This window comes from Oncorhynchus mykiss, chromosome 13 (assembly GCF_013265735.2).
Source record: "Oncorhynchus mykiss isolate Arlee chromosome 13, USDA_OmykA_1.1, whole genome shotgun sequence".
NCBI classification, from domain to species: Eukaryota; Metazoa; Chordata; class Actinopteri; order Salmoniformes; family Salmonidae; genus Oncorhynchus; species Oncorhynchus mykiss.
Genome location: NC_048577.1, coordinates 55,137,883 through 55,161,022, shown reverse-complemented (window position 1 = coordinate 55,161,022; position 23,140 = coordinate 55,137,883). Strand labels below are relative to the sequence as shown.

Genomic DNA, 23,140 nt, shown 5'->3' with positions numbered 1-23,140 from the left:
TGTGATGCTACGGTATGAATCTGTGAACTGGCTTTATTTGAACTATTTTTACTAGATCCATGCACTGCAATGTAGGCAAAAAAATCCTATAGCCTACCATTATTCACATTAGGGAAGGTTATGCAATAATGCAATCCATGTATTTCATAAGCTATAGCGCACAGTTATGATTGCACAAATTAAATATTTTTCTGAAGAAAAAAATACATTGGTTTATTGTAGGTTTTGTGAAACGGGTTATTTATGTTTGGTGATCTCTGGCTGAGCTGCATACACCGCTGCTCATGCGCCCAGGGTTGAAGGATGTAGGGTGACTTCAGTTGCAGCATCCTATTTCAGCCTGGTCTCATAGAATAGATGTAACATAGTAATTCTAATCCTGGATTGGAACGAGTATGATATATTATGGTTGATATGGTTACATAAGGCAGATGATTACTTAAAGGAAAAATGAAAGTAGCCTTGTTGGTTGGAATGGATGGGTGGGCATACAACACAACATCTAGCAACCCAAGGTTGAGAGTTTTATTTTTTAAATTTTATTTCACATTTATTTAACCGGGTAGGCTAGTTGAGAACAAGTTCTCATTTGCAACTGCGACCTGGCCAAGATAAAGCATAGCAATTCGACACATACAACAACACAGAGTTACACATGGAATAAACAAAACATAGTCAATAATACAGTAGAACAAAATAAAACAAAAAGTCTATATACAGTGAGTGCAAATGAGGTAAGGGAGTTAAGGCAATAAATAGGCCATGGTGGCGAAGTAATTACAATATAGCAATTACACACTGGAATGGTAGATGTGCAGAAGATGAATGTGCAAGTAGAGATACTGGGGTGCAAAGGAGCAAGATAAATAACTAAATTCAGTATGGGGATGAGGTAGGTAGATAGATGGGCTGTTTACAGATGGGCTATGTACAGGTGCAGTGATCTGTGAGCTGCTCTGACAACTGGTGCTTAAAGCTAGTGAGGGAGATATGAGTCTCCAGCTTCAGAGATTTTTGCAGTTTGTTCCAGTCATTGGCAGCAGAAAACTGGAAGGAAATATGACCAAAGGAGGAATTGGCTTTGGGGGTGACCAGTGAGATATACCTGCTGGAGCGCATGCTACGAGTGGGTGCTGCAATGGTGACCAGTGAGCTGAGATAAGGCGGGGCTTTACCTAGCAGAGACTTGTAGATAACCTGCAGCCAGTGGGTTTGGCGACGAGTATGAAACGAGGGCCAACCAACGAGAGCGTACAGGTGGTACAGGTCGGGTAGTTTATGGAGCTTTGGTGACAGTTCAATTCTCATTGTGGACAATTTTGGCATTTTAGATCGGTTAACTTTTCAAATAATTACTACTTTTCAGCTACTTTTCAACTACTTAGCATGTTAGCTAACTCTTTGCCTAACCTTAACGTTAACCATTTTAGCTAACTCTTCCCCTTCCCCTAACATTTTAAAATAAGTCCTAAACTTAACCCTAACCCTATCCCCTAACCTAGCTAACATTAGCCAGCTAGCTAATGTTGGCCACCTAGCCACCTAGCTAGCTTCGTAACATATCATACGTTTTGCTAATTCGTAACAAATTGTATATTTAGAAAATTCGTAACATATTGTACAACATGCAAATTCGTAAAATATTTTGCATTTTGAAAATTCTTAACAAATAATATGAATTGTAATTTGTAAAATAACACATGAAATGGGTGATGGACATCCACAAATGAATACATGCCATACAAAACGTAACATACCATACCAAAATGAGTATCTCGGATTTACATAAATAATATTACGAAATGCTCTGAGACCAGGTTGCCTATTTCCAGATCGGAATGAATGGGCAGTTGTTTTCTGTTCATTGCGAAGTAAAGAGGGAGTGCTGAATGTTGCAATAGAGTATCGTCAGTTTACCGCCAGACAGCAGCATCACCTTGATGATGTAGCCGAACAACAACAGCAAACTCGCCAATTTTGATTTGGGACCAACGTGGCTCAATTCAGAGCTCACTGTGTGCTTGCTTTGTCCGGGACGTTAGCGCTGCCACACGACACTTCGGATGAGTCTTGGATAGTGCTCAGGGGAATTTAGCCTAGAGTTCATCACCGTTTTTGTAATGCTTTTCTTTTACAACTAATATTACCATCAGAAGCGTTGCTGATCTTTACCGTGCCAATTATTTAGCTAATGGGTCGTTTTAGTGGATGTTCCCTCATGATTTCAGTGAGAAGATGACTGCATTTACTTTGCTCTGCTCGGTCGTGTGATTGCAGTGGGATAGCGGACGCTCACATTCAACGCTGGACTGATATAGCATAGTTGTTCTAATCAAATATAAAGATTGTTTTGTTTTTTATCAGTCTCGTGCTTATCTTTGATGACAATTGCCTAGCGCTGGCATAAGTTTGAGTTGCCATAGACCGCCAAAAGACACAGAACCTAAACGTCGTTTCAACTTCTAGTCGTTTTTTTGACAACAGTCTTGACGGAGGAAGAATATGTTGATGAAGGAATATAGAATATGTATGCCGCTCACTGTGGAAGAGGTAAGTTAGGGTACTTATATCTCCCAGTTTTTCTGAACATTTTGCGTTTTCTTCTGTCCTACTAAACCTAAAACTGTGAAAGGTTTAGGCTGTTGCATGGTCATTGTATGGAATGTCTACCATGCTAGTTGCAAACTGGATGGAGTAGGTAGTTATGCCATTTTATTGTGAAGAACTTTTGTACCACACTGATTGTAGGGGCTATTTAGAGTACTGTAGACTAAACCACAGGGTGGTGCTGTTGGAAGTATGCTAGGCCTACGCCATACTTCCCTTGTTTGGTTTATTGGCTTTAAGTGCCAAATCTTCACATGCATATCTAAGACACCAAGCAAAACATGTAGAGATGTTACAGTATGTTGTTGTCTGTGTGTGTCACTCTGCTAGTCTACTCATACGACCATCAGTTAGGACTTGTGTCACTCTGCTAGCCTACTCATACGACCATCAGTTAGGACTTGTGTCACTCTGCTATTCTACTCATACGACCATCAGTTAGGACTTGTGTCACTCTGCTATTCTACTCATACGACCATCAGTTAGGACTTGTGTCACTCTGCTAGCCTACTCATACGACCATCAGTTAGGACTTGTGTCACTCTGCTATTCTACTCATACGACCATCAGTTAGGACTTGTGTCACTCTGCTATTCTACTCATATGACCATCAGTTAGGACTTGTGTCACTCTGCTAGCCTACTCATACGACCATCAGTTAGGACTTGTGTCACTCTGCTAGCCTACTCATACGACCATCAGTTAGGACTTGTGTCACTCTGCTATTCTACTCATACGACCATCAGTTAGGACTTGTGTCACTCTGCTAGCCTACTCATACGACCATCAGTTAGGACTTGTGTCACTCTGCTATTCTACTCATACCACCATCAGTTAGGACTTGTGTCACTCTGCTATTCTACTCATACGACCATCAGTTAGGACTTGTGTCACTCTGCTATTCTACTCATATGACCATCAGTTAGGACTTGTGTCACTCTGCTAGCCTACTCATACGACCATCAGTTAGGACTTGTGTCACTCTGCTAGCCTACTCATACGACCATCAGTTAGGACTTGTCACTCTGCTAGCCTACTCATACGACCATCAGTTAGGACTTGTGTCACTCTGCTAGCCTACTCATATGACCATCAGTTAGGACTTGTGTCACTCTGCTATTCTACTCATATGACCATCAGTTAGGACTTGTGTCACTCTGCTAGCCTACTCATACGTCCATCAGTTAGGACTTGTGTCACTCTGCTATTCTACTCATACCACCATCAGTTAGGACTTGTGCCACTCTGCTATTCTACTCATACGACCATCAGTTAGGACTTGTGTCACTCTGCTATTCTACTCATATGACCATCAGTTAGGACTTGTGTCACTCTGCTATTCTACTCATACGACCATCAGTTAGGACTTGTCACTCTGCGAGCCTACACATACGACCATCAGTTAGGACTTGTGTCACTCTGCTATTCTACTCATACGACCATCAGTTAGGACTTGTGTCACTCTGCTATTCTACTCATACGACCATCAGTTAGGACTTGTGTCACTCTGCTAGCCTACTCATACGTCCATCAGTTAGGACTTGTGTCACTCTGCTAGCCTACTCATACGACCATCAGTTAGGACTTGTGTCACTCTGCTATTCTACTCATACGACCATCAGTTAGGACTTGTGTCACTCTGCTATTCTACTCATACGACCATCAGTTAGGACTTGTGTCACTCTGCTATTCTACTCATACGACCATCAGTTAGGACTTGTGTCACTCTGCTAGCCTACTCATACGTCCATCAGTTAGGACTTGTGTCACTCTGCTAGCCTACTCATACGACCATCAGTTAGGACTTGTGTCACTCTACTATTCTACTCATACCACCATCAGTTAGGACTTGTGTCACTCTGCTATTCTACTCATACGACCATCAGTTAGGACTTGTGTCACTCTGCTATTCTACTCATACCACCATCAGTTATGACTTGTGTCACTCTGCTAGCCTACTCATACGACCATCAGTTAGGACTTGTGTCACTCTGCTAGCCTACTCATACGACCATCAGTTAGGACTTGTCACTCTGCTAGCCTACTCATACGACCATCAGTTAGGACTTGTGTCACTCTGCTATTCTACTCATACGACCATCAGTTAGGACTTGTGTCACTCTGCTAGCCTACTCATACGACCATCAGTTAGGACTTGTGTCACTCTGCTATTCTACTCATACGACCATCAGTTAGGACTTGTGTCACTCTGCTAGCCTACTCATACGACCATCAGTTAGGACTTGTCACTCTGCTATTCTACTCATACGACCATCAGTTAGGACTTGTGTCACTCTGCTATTCTACTCATACGACCATCAGTTAGGACTTGTGTCACTCTGCTAGCCTACTCATACGACCATCAGTTAGGACTTGTGTCACTCTGCTATTCTACTCATACGACCATCAGTTAGGACTTGTGTCACTCTGCTATTCTACTCATACGACCATCAGTTAGGACTTGTGTCACTCTGCTATTCTACTCATATGACCATCAGTTAGGACTTGTGTCACTCTGCTAGCCTACTCATACGACCATCAGTTAGGACTTGTGTCACTCTGCTAGCCTACTCATACGACCATCAGTTAGGACTTGTGTCACTCTGCTATTCTACTCATACGACCATCAGTTAGGACTTGTGTCACTCTGCTAGCCTACTCATACCACCATCAGTTAGGACTTGTGTCACTCTGCTATTCTACTCATACGACCATCAGTTAGGACTTGTGTCACTCTGCTAGCCTACTCATACGACCATCAGTTAGGACTTGTGTCACTCTGCTATTCTACTCATACCACCATCAGTTAGGACTTGTGTCACTCTGCTATTCTACTCATACGACCATCAGTTAGGACTTGTGTCACTCTGCTATTCTACTCATATGACCATCAGTTAGGACTTGTGTCACTCTGCTAGCCTACTCATACGACCATCAGTTAGGACTTGTGTCACTCTGCTATTCTACTCATATGACCATCAGTTAGGACTTGTGTCACTCTGCTAGCCTACTCATACGACCATCAGTTAGGACTTGTCACTCTGCTAGCCTACTCATACGACCATCAGTTAGGACTTGTGTCACTCTGCTATTCTACTCATACGACCATCAGTTAGGACTTGTGTCACTCTGCTATTCTACTCATACCACCATCAGTTATGACTTGTGTCACTCTGCTAGCCTACTCATACGACCATCAGTTAGGACTTGTGTCACTCTGCTAGCCTACTCATACGACCATCAGTTAGGACTTGTCACTCTGCTAGCCTACTCATACGACCATCAGTTAGGACTTGTGTCACTCTGCTATTCTACTCATACGACCATCAGTTAGGACTTGTGTCACTCTGCTAGCCTACTCATACGACCATCAGTTAGGACTTGTGTCACTCTGCTATTCTACTCATACGACCATCAGTTAGGACTTGTGTCACTCTGCTAGCCTACTCATACGACCATCAGTTAGGACTTGTCACTCTGCTATTCTACTCATACGACCATCAGTTAGGACTTGTGTCACTCTGCTATTCTACTCATACGACCATCAGTTAGGACTTGTGTCACTCTGCTAGCCTACTCATACGACCATCAGTTAGGACTTGTGTCACTCTGCTATTCTACTCATACGACCATCAGTTAGGACTTGTGTCACTCTGCTATTCTACTCATATGACCATCAGTTAGGACTTGTGTCACTCTGCTAGCCTACTCATACGACCATCAGTTAGGACTTGTGTCACTCTGCTAGCCTACTCATACGACCATCAGTTAGGACTTGTGTCACTCTGCTATTCTACTCATACGACCATCAGTTAGGACTTGTGTCACTCTGCTAGCCTACTCATACCACCATCAGTTAGGACTTGTGTCACTCTGCTATTCTACTCATACGACCATCAGTTAGGACTTGTGTCACTCTGCTAGCCTACTCATACGACCATCAGTTAGGACTTGTGTCACTCTGCTATTCTACTCATACCACCATCAGTTAGGACTTGTGTCACTCTGCTATTCTACTCATACGACCATCAGTTAGGACTTGTGTCACTCTGCTATTCTACTCATATGACCATCAGTTAGGACTTGTGTCACTCTGCTAGCCTACTCATACGACCATCAGTTAGGACTTGTCACTCTGCTAGCCTACTCATACGACCATCAGTTAGGACTTGTGTCACTCTGCTAGCCTACTCATATGACCATCAGTTAGGACTTGTGTCACTCTGCTATTCTACTCATATGACCATCAGTTAGGACTTGTGTCACTCTGCTAGCCTACTCATACGTCCATCAGTTAGGACTTGTGTCACTCTGCTATTCTACTCATACCACCATCAGTTAGGACTTGTGCCACTCTGCTATTCTACTCATACGACCATCAGTTAGGACTTGTGTCACTCTGCTATTCTACTCATATGACCATCAGTTAGGACTTGTGTCACTCTGCTATTCTACTCATACGACCATCAGTTAGGACTTGTCACTCTGCGAGCCTACACATACGACCATCAGTTAGGACTTGTGTCACTCTGCTATTCTACTCATACGACCATCAGTTAGGACTTGTGTCACTCTGCTATTCTACTCATACGACCATCAGTTAGGACTTGTGTCACTCTGCTAGCCTACTCATACGTCCATCAGTTAGGACTTGTGTCACTCTGCTAGCCTACTCATACGACCATCAGTTAGGACTTGTGTCACTCTGCTATTCTACTCATACGACCATCAGTTAGGACTTGTGTCACTCTGCTATTCTACTCATACGACCATCAGTTAGGACTTGTGTCACTCTGCTATTCTACTCATACGACCATCAGTTAGGACTTGTGTCACTCTGCTAGCCTACTCATACGTCCATCAGTTAGGACTTGTGTCACTCTGCTAGCCTACTCATACGACCATCAGTTAGGACTTGTGTCACTCTGCTATTCTACTCATACCACCATCAGTTAGGACTTGTGTCACTCTGCTATTCTACTCATATGACCATCAGTTAGGACTTGTGTCACTCTGCTATTCTACTCATACGACCATCAGTTAGGACTTGTCACTCTGCGAGCCTACACATACGTCCATCAGTTAGGACTTGTGTCACTCTGCTAGCCTACTCATACGACCATCAGTTAGGACTTGTGTCACTCTGCTATTCTACTCATACGACCATCAGTTAGGACTTGTGTCACTCTGCTATTCTACTCATACGACCATCAGTTAGGACTTGTGTCACTCTGCTATTCTACTCATACGACCATCAGTTAGGACTTGTGTCACTCTGCTAGCCTACTCATACGTCCATCATTTAGGACTTGTGTCACTCTGCTAGCCTACTCATACGACCATCAGTTAGGACTTGTGTCACTCTGCTATTCTACTCATACCACCATCAGTTAGGACTTGTGTCACTCTGCTAGCCTACTCATACGACCATCAGTTAGGACTTGTGTCACTCTGCTATTCTACTCATACCACCATCAGTTATAACTTGTGTCACTCTGCTAGCCTACTCATACGTCCATCAGTTAGGACTTGTGTCACTCTGCTAGCCTACTCATACGACCATCAGTTAGGACTTGTGTCACTCTGCTATTCTACTCGTACGACCATCAGTTAGGACTTGTGTCACTCTGCTATTCTACTCATACGACCATCAGTTAGGACTTGTGTCACTCTGCTATTCTACTCATACCACCATCAGTTATGACTTGTGTCACTCTGCTAGCCTACTCATACGACCATCAGTTAGGACTTGTGTCACTCTGCTAGCCTACTCATACGACCATCAGTTAGGACTTGTCACTCTGCTAGCCTACTCATACGACCATCAGTTAGGACTTGTGTCACTCTGCTATTCTACTCATACGACCATCAGTTAGGACTTGTGTCACTCTGCTAGCCTACTCATACGACCATCAGTTAGGACTTGTGTCACTCTGCTATTCTACTCATACGACCATCAGTTAGGACTTGTGTCACTCTGCTAGCCTACTCATACGACCATCAGTTAGGACTTGTCACTCTGCTATTCTACTCATACGACCATCAGTTAGGACTAACTACAATGCCTCTGTAACTGTTTTCCCTCTGGTACAAATATAGAGTTAACTGATCGAAAGTGTTTGCTACCCTTCCCCAGACCTGTGCCTCGACACATTCCTGTATTGGAGCTCTACAGAAAATTCCTTCGACCTCCTGGCTTGGTTTTTGCTCTGACATGCACTGTCAACTGTGGGACCTTTTATATAGACAAATCATGTCCAAATCATGTAAATTTACTACAGGTGAACTCCAATCAAGTTGTAGAAACATCTCAAGGATGATCAATGTAAAGAGTATGCACCTGAGCTCAATTTCGAGTCTCATTGCAAAGGGTCTGAATACTTATGTAAATAAGGTATTTCAGTTTTTTTATTTTTGATAAATTAGCTAACATTTCTAAAAACCTGTTTTCGCCTTGTCATTATGGGCTATTGTGTGTAGATATATTAAAAAAAATCAATTTTAGAATAAGATAACAAAATGTGGAAAAGGTGAAGGGGCCTGAATACTTTCCGAATGCACTGTATGTGGGGGTGTTCATTCCCTTAATTTAAAGACACAAGTAAACTCCTGTAATGATCATTAGTATTTCCTATTTGTGTCCTTTTAGGGATGGTTTCTAAGAAATGACTTCATTTAAAAATAACTGGATCGTTCACATGTTGTTCTATAGTGAAAAATATATAAATGCAACATGCAAAAAATGTCAAAGATTTTTACAGAGTTACAGTTCATATAAGGAAATCAGTCAATTGAAATAAATTAATCGATGGATTTCTCATGACTGGGAATACAAATATGCATCTGTGGGTCACAGATGCCTTTAAAAGGCAGGTGCGTGGATCAGAAAACTAGTCAGTATCTGGAATTTTTCGATGGGAAGTTAAGCCCTAGGAAATTTTGCTTAAATTCATCTAAAAGTTAGCTAATAACAGTGAACCTTCTTTGTGGGATACACGTAAGGCAATTCTACGTCTTGTGGCATATTTTGGTTAAACTATCCTCAATTCAATGGAATGGAATGGAATCACATGTACAGCTGATTCTCAAGATCTTGCACACAAATGAGATGCTATTGAGCCCACACTACTACACTGTCAGAGGCAAGGACTACATGCTTTTTGATTACAAAACTGGGTGGGGTGAATATATTTTATATGGCATACATGATTTTTTGTTAACTAGTAAATAGTAGCCTAAATGTGTTTTAAATAATTTCTAACTTTTTAACAATTTATGCTAATTATTTTTTGATACCATGTAGGTTTTAGCATGCTTGAGCCTGCTAACTGAGGAGTGTTAATTCACCTGTTTCCATACATGTTTAATTTTAAAACATTTGTCTTACAAAGGTGTTGTTTAATCTATCTGTTTAACTATTTATCTGTACATGAAATTGTATTTGTTTTTTAAAAACCTATTTAAAAAAAAATCTTTACAGGAAAATGCCACGGGCGCTATCTGATGTGTGGAGACATTTCCCTGCAGCTAATGTAGAAGGAAAAGCTGTGTACTTTTGCAAATACTGTGCCAAATCATATGTGAAAAATGCAACAAAGATGCAGAATCATCTGGCCAAGTGCATAAAGTTCCCTCAGCGCTCACAACAAGCAATCTCTGACAAAAGTCCCTACACTTCTATTCGAGGTGAAAATGATGAATCCGACACCTTAGCGATAGCAACAGCTCATGGTCCTCCTGGAATCTGATGTTTTTTTTACTTAGTGGAGGAACGTAGTCAGAGAAATGCTGATGAATGTCTTGCTCGATCTGTGTATACAACTGGTTCAGCTCTGATGCTCACAGGCAATGTGTATTGGAAGAGATTTCTGAATGTTCTTCGCCCAGCATACACTCCTCTAACCAGACATGCATTGTCTACTCATTTGCTGGATGCAGAGTTCAACAGAGTTTAAGTGAAGGTCAAGCAAATCATAGAGAATGCAGACTGTATTGCAATCATCTCTGATGGGTGGTCGAATGTTCGTGGGCAAGGAATAATTAAACTACATCATCTCCACCCCTCAACCAGTATTCTACAAGAGCACAGAAACAAGGGACAACAGACACACCGTTCTCTACATTGCAGATGAGCTGAAGGCAGTCATCAATGACCTTGGACCACAGAAGGTATTTGCACTGGTGACAGACAATGCTGCGAACATGAAGGCTGCTTGGTCTAAAGTGGAGGAGTCCTACCCTCACATCACACCCATTGGCTGTGCTGCTCATGCATTGAATCTGCTCCTCAAGGACATCATGGCACTGAAAACAATGGATACACTCTACAAGAGAGCCAAGGAAATAGTTAGGTATGTGAAGGGTCATCAAGTTATAGCAGCAATCTACCCCACCAAGCAAAGTGAGAAGAATAAGAGCACCACATTGAAGCTGCCAAGGAACACTCGTTGGAGAGGTGTTGACATCATGTTTGACAGTCTTCTAGAGGTAAAACAGTCTGCCGATATGGACAGCCCCATCAAGAGGAGTCTCCTGGATTATGTATTTTGGGAGAGAGTGGTAAGCAGCCAGAAACTCCTGAAACCTATAGCAGTTGCCATTGCACGGATTGAGGGACAATTCCATCCTGTCTCATGTTCAGACCCTGCCTGCAGATGTAAGAGAAGAAATCCGTATTGCCCTGCCCACTTCACTGTTGCTCCAAGCAGAGGAAACTGTAGTTCTGAAATACATCAAAAAGCGTGAATACTTCTGCCTGAAGCCCATTCATGCCGCAGCGTACATGTTGGACCCCAAGTATGCTGGCAAGAGCATCCTGTCTGGTGCAGAGATCAACAAGGCCTATGGTGTCATCACTACTGTGTCTCGCCACCCTGGCCTAGATGAGGGTAAGGTTCTTGGCAGTCTGACGAAGTACACTTCCAAGCAAGGGCTTTAGGATGGAAATGCAATATGGCAGTCGTCCCAACATATCTCATCAGCCACCTGGTGGAAGGGACTTTGTGGATCTGAGGCTCTTTCCCCTGTTGCCTCCTCCATCCTCCAAATCCCACCAACATCGGCCGCCTCAGAGCGCAACTGGTCCATGTTTTGGAACACACACACCAAAGCACGCAACAGGCTGACCAATACAAGGGTTGAAAAATTGGTGGCCTTCCGGGCAAATTTGAGGCTTTTTGAGCCTGACAACGAGCCATCCTCAACAAGGTTAGAAAGTGATAGTGAAGATGAGGCCTCAGAGTTTGATATTCAAGAGATAGATATTGAGGAGGTCCAGGGAGAAGACATGGAAGCCTGAGAGGAAGACAACCAAGGCTTTAGTTTCTAGACTGTCATTTTACAGATGTATGTTGAAAACATTGTTGGGAGATGTGATGGATCATTGGGGATCCTTCAATATTCCCTTTTGTTGTTCAGTGAAATCATCCCATGTGAAGAGTCAACTCATTTAATTAAAGTTAAATTCGTAACTAAATCGTTTTTTAAATTTCTATTGGAAGGATTTAATAATTTGCAATTATGTCTACTTATGATAAGGTAAAAGGTTTATGTTTATGTCTCCATATGATATGGTAAATATATCCAATGCAAAAAACATCTACATTTCACTGGTATTAATATTAATTTGCATATATTACCATTAATTCCAATATATTCCCGTTAATTCCCACGGAAGGTTTCCACCTCTGAATATTCCCCAAAATGTGCAACCCTATCTGGATGTTTTTAGTTCAGCTCATGAAACATGGGACCAACACTTTACATGTTGTGTTAGTATTTTTGTTCGGTATATAATGTATATTTAAACATTTTGAACTTAAAAAATTAAGCTTTGTAAAAATTTTATAATGGTTTTATGAGTTCTGTCACATCATCTCTACAGCTGCATCCCAGACAGGGTCTGTAGTTGTTGTGAAGCACTGTGTGTTGTTCCTGATTAGAGGAAACACTCCCACCGTGGCCACTCTAACCATACAACATTGGTCTGCTGGCACTGCAGTGCTTTTCAATTTTGTCTACAAAATTATGCAGATGTGTTCACAGGCTGTGGGAGTTCCCTGGCTGCGAGACACTGGCAGTTAATTTACTGCATTCTGGGATGATGAGATACAGTACGTTTGATCTCAGGGGCATTACACTTGATCTTCAATGGGCAGAAAAACTATTTTAGTTCCCTGTGGATCATATTACTGTATCTTCAGAGAGAGAGAGAGAGAGAACTCTGCTACCCACAGACTGTTTGTTTGATGCCAGAATAGGATCCTGAGCCTTCTTTGTTTCATGACCTTGCTGTGTTCTGATACCCCTGCCCTCAGTCATGACCTGAGAGAGGTTTACAGTATATGCAGGGAATGAGGGTATGTGTTCCTGCTAAGGCCAAACAATGATGGCTTGTGTGGGGACAAAAGCCCTTAGTATAGTCCTTCTGGAGAAGTAAGCCTATGACTTCCTGACCTCACAGCACACAAATCTGCATTTCAGAATCTTTGTTACTTTCAGTCTGACCCTGTGTATCAACTTGTAACTCTTGAACATCTTGGTTGAAATGATAAATTAAGGCCCTCTTCAACCTTTAGATTCCTGTTTGCTATAAGATGATGACCAGAGTTGACACTGCATTCCTCTAATCCTCAGCAAGAGGAATCATCTGTTTCCCCTGAAACATCAATTAGGCCTATTACTGTGTCATAAAGTCACAGGATCCAGGAGTCATTACACCCATTCCAAACATGTCAACACTTCACAAGAACGAGGTTCTCTTACGTAAAAATAAGCTAATTAACCCTTAGTTGCCATGGAAATGTCATAAAGGGGTGTAAGTCATAAAGTCAACCGAAAAGCTTTCTGTCACGGCCGTCTGGAAGGAATAAGTAGTCCAAAGCGCAGCGTGGTGGGCGTACATTTTCTTTATTTGATAAAAATGTTGCCAACAATACAAAGAAACGCTTAACTGCTTAACTGGGCGATAATGCCACTAACAAAGTCAACTACCCACACTGAAAGGAGGGAAAAAGGGCTACCTAAGTTTGATTCCCAATCAGAGACAACGATCGACAGCTGTCCCTGATTGAGAACCATACCCGGCCAAAACATAGAAATAAAGGAACCTAGAAATAAAAAAATAGAATGCCCACTCCACATCTCACCCTGACCTAACCAAACAGAGAAATAAAACGTCTCTCTAAGGTCAGGGCGCAACACTTTCTGCTTATAGAGACACGTACCTATGGACCCTCTTTAGGTCTCTACAGAACATTGACTGAGGTGTTTCTATATGGACCATCTTTAGGTCTCTACAGAACATTGACTGAGGTGTTTCTATATGGACCATCTTTAGGTCTCTACAGAACATTGACTGAGGTGTTTCTATATGGACCATCTTTAGGTCTCTACAGAACATTGACTGAGGTGTTTCTATATGGACCATCTTTAGGTCTCTACAGAACATTGACTGAGGTGTTTCTATATGGACTCTCTGGTCTCTACAGAACATTGACTGAGGTATTTCTATATGGACCATCTTTAGGTCTCTACAGAACATTGACTGAGGTGTTTCTATATGGACTCTCTGGTATCTACAGAACATTGACTGAGGTGTTTCTATATGGACCATCTTTAGGTCTCTACAGAACATTGACTGAGGTGTTTCTATATGGACCCTCTTTAGGTCTCTACAGAACATTGACTGAGGTGTTTCTATATGGACCATCTTTAGGTCTCTACAGAACATTGACTGAGGTATTTCTATATGGACCATCTTTAGGTCTCTACAGAACATTGACTGAGGTGTTTCTATATGGACCATCTTTAGGTCTCTACAGAACATTGACTGAGGTGTTTCTATATGGACCATCTTTAGGTCTCTACAGAACATTGAATGAGGTATTTCTATATGGACTCTCTGGTATCTACAGAACATTGACTGAGGTATTTCAATATGGACTCTCTTTAGGTCTCTACAGAACATTGACTGAGGTATTTCTATATGGACTCTCTTTAGGTCTCTATAGAACATTGACTGAGGTGTTTCTATATGGACTCTCTGGTATCTACAGAACATTGACTGAGGTGTTTCTATATGGACTCTCTGGTCTCTACAGAACATTGACTGAGGTATTTCTATATGGACCCTCTTTAGGTCTCTACAGAACATTGACTGAGGTGTTTCTATATGGACCATCTTTAGGTCTCTACAGAACATTGACTGAGGTGTTTCTATATGGACCATCTTTAGGTCTCTATAGAACATTGACTGAGGTGTTTCTATATGGACCATCTTTAGGTCTCTACAGAACATTGACGGGGGTGTTTCTATATGGACTCTCTGGTCTCTATAGAACATTGACTGAGGTGTTTCTATATGGACTCTCTGGTCTCTACAGAACATTGACTGAGGTATTTCTATATGGACCCTCTTTAGGTCTCTACAGAACATTGACTGAGGTGTTTCTATATGGACCATCTTTAGGTCTCTACAGAACATTGACTGAGGTGTTTCTATATGGACCATCTTTAGGTCTCTATAGAACATTGACTGAGGTGTTTCTATATGGACCATCTTTAGGTCTCTACAGAACATTGACGGGGGTGTTTCTATATGGACTCTCTGGTCTCTACAGAACATTGACTGAGGTATTTCTATATGGACCCTCTTTAGGTCTCTACAGAACATTGACTGAGGTGTTTCTATATGGACCATCTTTAGGTCTCTACAGAACATTGACTGAGGTATTTCTATATGGACTCTCTGGTCTCTACAGAACATTGACGGAGGTGTTTCTATATGGACTCTCTGGTCTCGCAGCAGGTACAGTCCAAACAAACACCTCAGTTACAATGCTTTATTTCCATGGTGACATTGTTTTGCCGTGGAAATGAGAGCGGTGAAGGTTATCCCTTTTAATAGACCGAGCACAGCAGAATAGTTTGACAGATGGCCTCTCATTTAGCTGCTGCGCGGGATGTGCAATTAACAGAAGGGACAGTGAGTTCAGGGTTTTAAGTCATTTTCTTTCAGGACTCTCCGCTTGCAGGTTGAAACTACTCGACTTTCAGAGTCCACTTAAAGGAGGAAATGATCAAAAGGACGAGGTTGAGAATGTTATCATTCAATGGGCATATCTGATGTGCTATATCCTATTACAACCACTTCAAAATAAAAGTATCCTATGTGTGCCATTACCATAACATCACTTCAAGCTCAATTCAATGTTATAGCTCCATAATGTCATGAATGACTAAAATAGCCTTGGCTTTTAATGCGGGACATATCTTTGTTCGATCTGTTCTATCTGTAGGCCATCTGTTGTTTCCAGGTGGTGCTTCAGTTTCTAATTCCCGCCTCCTGGACTTGAGCATATGGAATGTATTTATTTCCTCTTGTAACTACCCATCCCAGATCTGGGAGCGTAATCATCAACTGACACTAATTAGCAGAACGCAACGGACATAAATATTACTAGAAAATATTAATATTCATGAAATCACAAGTGAAATATATTGAAACACAGCTTAGCCTTTTGTTAATCACCCTGTCTTCTCAGATTTTGAAAATATGCTTTACAGCCAAAGCAAGACAAGCATTTGTGTAAGTTTATCGATAACCTAGCATAGCATTATGCCTAGCTAGCAGCAGGCAACCTGGTCACGAAAATCAGAAAAGCAATCAAATTAAATTGTTTACCTTTGATGATCTTCGGATGTTTTCACTCACAAGACTCCCAGTTAGAGAGCAAATGTTCCTTTTTTCCAAAAATATTATTTTTGAAGCCGAAATACCTCCATTAGTTTTTCACGTTTGGCTGAGAATTCAACCGGAAATTGTGGTCACGACAACGCCGAAAAGTATTCCAAATTAGCTCCATAATATCGACAGAAACATGGCAAACGTTATTTATAATCAATCCTCAAGGTGTTTTTCAAATATCTATTCGATAATATATCAACCGGAACAGATGGCTTCTTAGTAGGAAAGAGAGAAACAATGACCGCATTTGTCCTTTACGCACAAAACACTCTGAGAGACTTCAGCTGACCACTGACGTGTTTTCAAAATAAAAGCCTGAAATTATGTATTGTGACACTAGACACATTAGGGAAGCCATAGAAAAGGGAATCTGGTTGATATCTCATTCACTGCTCAATAGGGACACATAGGAACGCAGAGGTTTCTAAATAAGAGTCACTTCCTGATTGGATTTTTCTCAGGCTTTCGCCTGCAATAACAGTTCTGTTATACTCACAGACAATATCTTTACAGCTTTGGAAACTTTAGAGTGTTTTCTATCCTAAGCTGTCAATTATATGCATATTCTAGCATCTTGTCCTGACAAAATAGCCCGTTTACTTAGGGAACGTTATTTTTCCAAAAATGAAAATAGTGCCCCCGAGATTCAAGAAGTTTTTAAGCTTATTGGTATCTGTAGAGTGTTTGTTGTGTTTTGGTATGTTAGGAATAGTTGGCCTTACTGTCTTCACTACCCCTAGTGTTTCTTTGAGGTCGTAATGATTTAACCATCTACGTGACCAGGTGTACTATTCCCCACAGTTATTAACAAATGAGAACATTGCCTACTCCCCATTGAAGAGACCAAGTGAGAAAGTATCACCCTCTGAAGTCTATCGAACCTCATCCAACCGTATTGTTCTCTCATCAACCCCACCAGTAAATTGTTCTTGTGTGTTGCCGTGTGATTGTGATTATAGGTCTGTCACTATATCACGGCTCTGGACAGGCTTAGTCTAGCTGGCTGAACACTGGCGGTCTGGCCACTGGCTATAAACCAGATGGGGTTCTTTTTTTGGGCTCACTTGTGATTGAAGATTATATTTTCCCTCCCGACCAGGCTGCCGGTTTAATCTGTTGATGATATCACTGGACTGACCTCCAGTCAGTTTGATGACGTGGTCTAGCTCCAGCCAGTTGCATGGCAGTATGGATCTGTCTCAGAATTGAAATGACCCTTTGCATTTGTCTGAATGTTCACAAATAAGTATCTGTCAGATAAAAAACACATTTTTACCTTGAAATATCACAGACACAGTGCTTCAGACACAGTGCTTCAGAGACAGTGCTTCAGAGACAGTGCTTCAGAGGCAGATGGATGTTGGCCCTTGCTATATCAAAAGCATATACTATATCAAGTGTTGATTATGTAAGCTACTTGTTTCTTTTAGTCCGTTCAAGTAGAGAAAATCCTGGTGGTTACCTTGTTCTAACTAAATCATAGCTCAATGCGTTTTCCTCAGCGTTGGGTAGGATACTTTCTAAACGTAATCTGTTAGTTACTAGTTACCTGTCCAAAATTGTAATCCGTAACGTAACTTTTGGATTACCCAAACTCAGTAATGTAATCGAATTACATTCCCCCTTAAGAGGCATGAGAATGCATTTGGTGTCATCATAATGGCCTCTGACTTGTCGTCAGACTCGCTCAGGTGGAATAAACTTAAAGTTGCGCCTTTTTTCAATGCTGAATTGAATGTCGTTGAGAAAACAGAAAGGTGTAATTTCCCGCAAACATCCTTTCTGCATTTAAAAGTAATCCAAGAAGTAATTTAGTTTTTCAAAAGTATCTGTATTCTGATTACAATATTTTTGCTGGTGATGTAACCGATTACAGTTTGTTTTTTTGTAATCATATTACATGTAACTGATTACATGTAAGCAGTTACTACCCAACCCTGGTTTTCCTGTTCTAAACCATTCCATCCCCTGGTGCGGGTCATCTGCATTGCTAATACTTTCCATAAGATAACGGAACTGTCACGACTCTTCTCATCACATGTCATCACTGCATGGCTTGCAGAGCCATCAAGAGAGACACAGAAAAGTGTAATTAAGTCAGAGAATAGATTGTTTTGATGTGTGAAGCTTCGGGGGACACAACTCCATGTTCGCTGCACTGCTTAAGGATTTAGAAAATCAAATCAAACAAATCACATTTTATTTGCTCTGTGATGTGGTCTGTGATGTGGTCTGTGATGTGGTCTGTGATGTGGTCTGTGATGTGGTCTGTGGTGTGGTCTGTGATGTGGTCTGTGATGTGGTCTGTGGTGTGGTCTGTGATGTGGTCTGTGATGTGGTCTGTGGTGTGGTCTGTGATGTGGTCTGTGATGTGGTCTGTGATGTGGTCTGTGGTGTGTGTGCGTGTGTTTAGACTATGCTAGGCTATTTTCTTCTCGCTGAAGCTCTCCCATAGAGCTTGAGGGATGTGATGGAGTGTCTCTAATGTTGGCCCTGCATTACAATGGTGTCTCATAGCATCTCCCTGAGGCATAAAAAACTAAACTAATTTCTTAGAAATAACCAATCATTTGTCTCTCTTGTGAAACAAACGACCAACAACGACACACAGACTAATCTACTGACGAGACAACACAGAGAATGGGTCAATGTCTTTTTCTGCACTGGCTATCAGATGATTTGATTGCGTCTCCCAGAGTTGAGCTTTGAAAGCTCCGGGCAGTGTTCAATAGGCTGAAAACTGGAGAAAACATGTCGAAACGAATAGTCACTACCTGAACTCCAATCAGAATGCTCTTTTAGATTTATTTGTTTCATTATGTTTTTCCGTTTGGTGCCTACTGAACACTACCCAGGAGCTCTATTGTTTCACCAGCTCCCCTGTACTACTCTGCTCTTATGCTCTGCCTTTCCCCACAGGTCCCTACGCTAAAGGCATTTGATTTAAAATCACCCACAAACAGCTCTGCTGTCTAGTGACACAGGAACACTGCACACAGTTATATGACATCCATGTTTGAGTGATTGAACAGCTAGATCTTAAATCTCATGCAGGGAGACTGAGGAAGGAACAGTGAATGAAATATCAAAGTATTGGGGGCTGAATGAACAACTGGAGTTTGTGTGTGGTGTGCGTGTGCGTACGTGCTTCTGTATTAGAGGTCGACCGATTATGATTTTTCAACGCCGATACCGATTATTGGAGGACCAAAAATGCCGATACCGATTAATCGGCCAATTTTACATTTTACATTTATTTGTAATAATGACAATTACAACAACACGGAATGAACACTTATTTTAACTTAATATAATACATCAATAAAATCAATTTAGCCTCAAGTAAATAATGAAACATGTTCAATTTGGTTTAAATAAAAAAACAAAGTGTTGGAGAAGAAAGTAAAAGTGCAATATGTGCCATGTAAGAAAGCTAACGTTTCAGTTCCTTGCTCAGAGCATGAGAGCATATGAAAGCTGGTGGTTCCTTTTAACATGAGTCTTCAATATTCCCAGGTAAGAAGTTTTAGGTTGTAGTTATTATAGGAATTATAGGACTATTTCCCTCTATACCATTTGTATTTCATTAACCTTTGCCTATTGGATGTTCTTATAGGCACTTTAGTATTGCCAGTGTAACAGTATAGCTTCCGTCCCTCTCCTCGCTCCTCCCTGGGCTCGAACCAGCAACACAACGACAACAGCCACTATCGAAGCAGCATTACCCATGTAGAGCAAGGGGAACAACTACTAGAAGGCTCAGAGCGAGTGACGTTTGAAATGCTATTAGCGCGTGCTAACTAGCTAGCCATTTCACTTCGGTTACACCAGCCTCATCTCGGGAGTTGATAGGCTTGAAGTCATAAACAGCGCAATGCTTGACGCACAACGAACAGCTGCTGGCAAAACGCACGAAAGTGAATGTTTACGCGCCTGCTGGCATATAATCTGAGAGCTGCTGGCATATAATCTGCTGCTTGTATGCTCAGTCAGATTATATGCAACGCAGGACACGCTAGATAATATCTAGTAATATCATTGACCATGTGTAATTAACTAGTGATTATGATTGATTGTTTTTATATAAGATAAGTTTAATGCTAGCTAGCAACTTACCTTGGCTTACTGTATTCGCGTAACAGGCAGTCTCCTTGTGGAGTGCAACGAGAGAGGCAGGTCGTTATTGCGGTGGACTAGTTAACTGTAAGGTTGCAAGATTGGATCCCCCGAGCTGACAAGGTGAAAATCTGTCTTTCTGCCCCTGAACAGGCAGTTAACCCACCGTTCCTAGGCCGTCATTGAAAATAAGAATGTGTTATTAACTGACTTGTCTAGTTAAATAAAAGGTAAAAAAAATATAAAAATACAGATTTCCGATTGTTATGAAAACTTGAAATCGGCCCTAATTAATCGCCCATTCCGATTAATCGGTCGACCTCTATTCTGTATGTGCATTCTGGCTCAAGTCAGTTGTCAGTTTATTCATTTGGTAGTAGTGCTTTCTTCCCTCACTTTGAAGAGGCTACAGCTGTTCGGGGTGTTACCGCTAACGACTCCCTGATGAGCATCGAGGAAATGTTTAGTATTCAGCTCGCGGGTCACCGACGTAATCATGTTCTGGCATCACAGTGTGAACCAACCAACCCTCTGTCAGCACCACTAACATCACTGACGTCCCTATTCTCTATTCACCCAGACAGGTAGGCTAGGTACACAGAAGATAAGGTGAAAACTTCAGAATAAATGACACTTCTTTTGGGACTTATTCCAGACTGTGGGAGGTTACAGAACGTTCCTATAGAAATACATGGTGTGCACGAGACATGATTTGCTGATCCTGATTCAGCTAATCAAAGTTTTGGAGGATTAGTTGAGTAGTTAAACCAGGTGTTGTTGTGCTGGGCCGGGACAAAAGCCTGCTGGTGGCCAAACCCAGAAGGAAGAAATCTACCGTAGCGCGTAGCAACAGACTGAACTGTAGGTAATTAAGAGAACACTCTTTCTCCTTTGAATTTAGGCAAATAGAATGTCATGGCAACAGCTTATTCAGTGGCTCTGAGGCTTGTGGCTCATGACAGGCTAAGTGGTTCTGTAATCTCTATCTCATCTCTTTGTATCTCCAATCTCTCTCTGACGATGATGATTATTATTATTGACTGACAGCAACTTGTATTGTATTAATCTCACATTTCAGAATGAGAGAAACCCATCTTCAATCCTCTGAAATGTGTGTGTGTGTGTGTGTGTGTGTGTGTGTGTGTGTGTGTGTGTGTAAAACGCAGCATAAAACTACAGTATTCTTCATGGTGGCGGAGCTAATTGAAACTAACAGTCTCAGCCTTGCTCTCCAGTCCCCAATGTAGAGGTTCTCTTCTCTGGCTACGAGGGGACTGTTCCCTTGCCTCTGTCTGGATCTCATCGTTCAGACTGGCCTGGCACAGAGAGACCAGACGGAAGGAGACACACTCAGCTATCCCATCTGCTAGATGTCAGGGGGTGAGTGTAGTGTGATATGCAGAACCCTCTCTGTTCCCTCACTGCGTCTCCTCCATGGCCTGGTGGCCAGTCTGTTTCTGCTCCACCATGCCAACTTGCCATTGTCTTGCCAATAATTGGCACCGATGCATTCCAGACTGTTTGGTAAAGCAATGATACAGTGTAGCGTTGTTATAGAAACAGTGATGTGTGCTATAGAGGCTTGCATTTTCAGGCACTCCGTCAAGAATTTGTCCATAAAGGGAAGTGGTCATATTAACACATGATGTAGTTCCTACTAAAGGGTTTGCCTCGTTGCCTCTGTCCTCTCCAATGTATGGCAAGGGAGGGAAATGCCTGTAAACAAGGAGGACGTTGTGGTATGTAGCCTACATTGATTTTCATTACAGCACTTGGACTTCCAGTTTGTCTTAAAGTATTTCAACCTCAGTGCTCCTGGTTATTATGGTTCTCATCCAGTAAATTGGCAGTTTAGGATCCTGTTTGGTCTCTTCCTGAACGGAGAGATGAACTGTCCTCTCCTTGTGCTCAGGCCACAGTGTAATGAGGCCTGAAGAATGGAGGGAGCACATAGACAGAATAAAGCAATGAGAGTGTCATTGTTGCTCTGGCAACCACTTTAGATTACAAAGTGTCTACTCTGCATATCCTTTCCAATAAAACTGGATCTGTGTGTGTGTGTGTGTGTGTGTGTGTGTGTGTGTGTGTGTGTGTGTGTGTGTGTGTGTGTGTGTGTGTGTGTGTGTGTGTGTGTGTGTGTGTGCGCGAGCGAGCATGTGTCCATTGAGCTCTCTGGAGCTCTCAGTGCCAGCCAGCATTGTGACTGCAGTACTTTTAATCATGCTGTTGGCCTGGACTGGACTTGCTCTAAAGACACCTTGGAGAGGAAATCTCTCTGAATGAAGTGTGTGTGTCATAGAAAGACTCCAGAGTGTGTTTGTGTGTGGTGTAGAAAGACACCAGAGTGTGTTTGTGTGTGTGTTGTAGAAAGACTCCAGAGTGTGTTTGTGTGTGTTGTAGAAATACTCCAGAGTGTGTTTGTGTGTGTTGTAGAAAGACTCCAGAGTGTGTGTGTGTGTGTTGTAGAAAGACTCCAGAGTGTGTTTGTGTGTGTTGTAGAAAGACTCCAGAGTGTGTTTGTGTGTGTTGTAGAATGACTCCAGAGTGTGTTTGTGTGTGTCATAGAAAGACTCCAGAGTGTGTGTGTGTGTTGTAGAATGACTCCAGAGTGTGTTTGTGTGTGTCGTAGAAAGACTCCAGAGTGTGTGTGTGTGTTGTAGAATGACTCCA

At 41.9% G+C, this 23,140-nt stretch overlaps 1 protein-coding gene across 2 annotated transcripts in view; it reads left to right on the top strand.

The window, feature by feature from the left end:
* The first annotated feature begins 1,833 nt into the window (after positions 1–1,833).
* Positions 1,834–23,140, top strand: part of LOC110514491 (cytoplasmic phosphatidylinositol transfer protein 1-like) — a 129,653-nt gene continuing 108,346 nt past the window's right edge. For both annotated transcript variants that reach the window (XM_036941564.1, XM_036941563.1), the window contains exon 1: positions 1,834–2,550. In XM_036941564.1, coding sequence (XP_036797459.1) covers positions 2,503–2,550 — 48 coding nt within the window. In that variant the 5' untranslated portion in view covers positions 1,834–2,502. The remainder of the gene's footprint in view (positions 2,551–23,140) is intronic.